The sequence below is a fragment of the Suricata suricatta genome, chromosome 12, assembly GCF_006229205.1.
Source record: "Suricata suricatta isolate VVHF042 chromosome 12, meerkat_22Aug2017_6uvM2_HiC, whole genome shotgun sequence".
Taxonomy (NCBI): Eukaryota; Metazoa; Chordata; class Mammalia; order Carnivora; family Herpestidae; genus Suricata; species Suricata suricatta.
Genome location: NC_043711.1, coordinates 10,974,191 through 10,976,373, shown reverse-complemented (window position 1 = coordinate 10,976,373; position 2,183 = coordinate 10,974,191). Strand labels below are relative to the sequence as shown.

Genomic DNA, 2,183 nt, shown 5'->3' with positions numbered 1-2,183 from the left:
AGTTCTTCTTACAAGGCAATAACTTACAAACGTCCCTCTAGCCAACAAGTGTAATGTTGATTCATTCTTTTTTTTAAGTAGTTTATTGTCAAATCAGTTTCCATACAACACCCAGTACTCTTCCCCACAAGTGTTCTCCTCCATCACCAACACCTCTTTTCCCCTCTCCCCCTTCAACCCTCAGTTCATTTTCAGTATTCAATAGTCTCTCAAGTTTTGCATCACTCTCTCTCCCCAACTCTCTTTCCCTCTTCCCCTCCCCCTGGTCCTCCATTAGGTTTCTCCTGTTCTCCTGTTAGACCTATGAGTGCAAACATATGGTATCTGTCCTTCTCTGCCTGACTTATTTCACTTAGCATGACACCCTCCAGGTCCATCCACTTTCCAAAATATGGCCATATTTCATTCCTTCTCATTGCCACATGACTCATTCTTTTTTAAAGATTCTTTTAAGTAACCTCTACACCCAATGTGGGGCTTGAACTCACAACCCCAAGATCCAAATGTGCACACGTTACTGACTGAGCCAGCCAGGTGCCCCTGATTCATTATTTCAATACCCATATGACTGTGCCATTTCCCTTTAGATAGTCTCTCATATTTTTTCTCATTACATTACTCATATCAATGCTACAAAATATTTTTAAATAGATAAACTATGTTTCTCAACCCAAGGTGATTTTGTCCTTCAGAAGAAAATTAAGAATGTTCAAAGACATTTGGTGTTGTCCACTGGGGAGGGGTGCATGAAGGCCAGAGATGCTCTAAACGTCCTACAATGCACATGACACTCACCACCACAAGGAGGTTGTAGCCGAGAATGTCCATACTGTAGAGACTGAGAAACCCTGAGTGAAAGAATATCTGTATTTTTTAAGATACTATTTCTTAAACAATCTCTACACCCAACATGAGACTTGAAATTTCAACCCCAAGCTCAAGATTTTTCAGCTCCACTAACTGATCAAGTCAGGTACCCTAAGAATATCTATATTTAAATATTTGTAAATGTTTTCACAGTCTCCCAGAACGTTATAACACGTCACATTTCTGAAAGTGCCTTTTTGTTGCCTATTAAAAATTCAAATCTCATTCAATGTGACAGCCCCTTAAGTGTTTTCTCAGGATATTGGGTGTGATACTACGAGATGTGCAAACGACAGGGCACCATAGTAACCAGATTAATGAAGTGTGAGAGATTCGTAGTGTGAACGAGGAACTCCCTGTGTCTTGAACATTAAGCAGCTGTGAGGCAACATATTACTACAAAATTCACAACATTGCCTCTTGTCCATTCCCCTCAACACACTGGCTTCCTTCTGAGCCTTGATTTTCAGGAGGTAAAAAAAAACACTTCCTCAGGGCCTTTGCACTGACTGGACCCTCTGCCAATTTTCTGTCCATCCTTCTTAGCCAGTCTTGACTGAACACTCAACATAGCACTCCATCCACTCTCTTTTCATTGGCTTCATTTTCTTCATAGCCTCTGTTTTGATCTCGGGATCATTTCATTTTTATATACATGTATATCCAATCACTATAACTGAATTGTAGGTACTTTTCCTCATCAATGCCCTCTACTTTATGACTCGGAAATGTTGAAAATATGGTCTACACTCTATATATTTCTCAAACGTTGGAAATCATCTGTTATGACATCTATGCTACCTGGTCATTGGGGGAACTGATGTTGGGATGAAAATTCCTAATCAGAGAGGAAACAGTTATCCCCTGAAGGGACCAAAACCCATTCACAAAAATATTGAAATAACTTTATAAACTATAAATATAAATCATACCATTTGAACAATGGGAGCCATGCCCATTTATGTGAAATTTTCCCATATTATTTTCCCCTTTACAGATAGTCACCTACACTACATGGAAACAGGAAATGACACAGGAATTTCAGAATTTCTTCTTATGGGATTTTCAGAAGAACCAGAACTGCAGCCCCTCATATTTGGGACTTTCCTTTCCATGTACCTGATCACTGTGTTTGGAAATTTGCTCATCATATTGACCATCAGCTCTGATTCTCAACTTCACACACCCATGTACTTCTTCCTTGCCAACCTGTCCTTTGTAGACATCTGCTTCACCTCCACCACTGTCCCCAAGATGCTGTGGAATATCCAGACTCAGAGCAAAGTCATAACCTATGCAGACTGCATCACACAGAT

The 2,183-nt window shown here is 39.9% G+C and overlaps 2 protein-coding genes across 2 annotated transcripts in view; one reads left to right on the top strand and one right to left on the bottom strand.

Moving 5' to 3' along the window:
- Window positions 1-840, bottom strand: part of LOC115274381 (olfactory receptor 7A17-like) — a 6,463-nt gene extending 5,623 nt beyond the window's left edge. Inside the window, exon 1 of the mRNA XM_029917831.1 lies at window positions 831-840. Within this exon, the coding sequence (XP_029773691.1) occupies window position 831 (1 nt within the window). The 5' untranslated portion in view covers window positions 832-840. The remainder of the gene's footprint in view (window positions 1-830) is intronic.
- A 978-nt stretch (window positions 841-1,818) lies between these two features.
- LOC115274997 (olfactory receptor-like protein OLF4) overlaps window positions 1,819-2,183 on the top strand; it is a 1,149-nt gene continuing 784 nt past the window's right edge. The window contains exon 1 of the mRNA XM_029918578.1: window positions 1,819-2,170. Within this exon, the coding sequence (XP_029774438.1) occupies window positions 1,819-2,170 (352 nt within the window). The remainder of the gene's footprint in view (window positions 2,171-2,183) is intronic.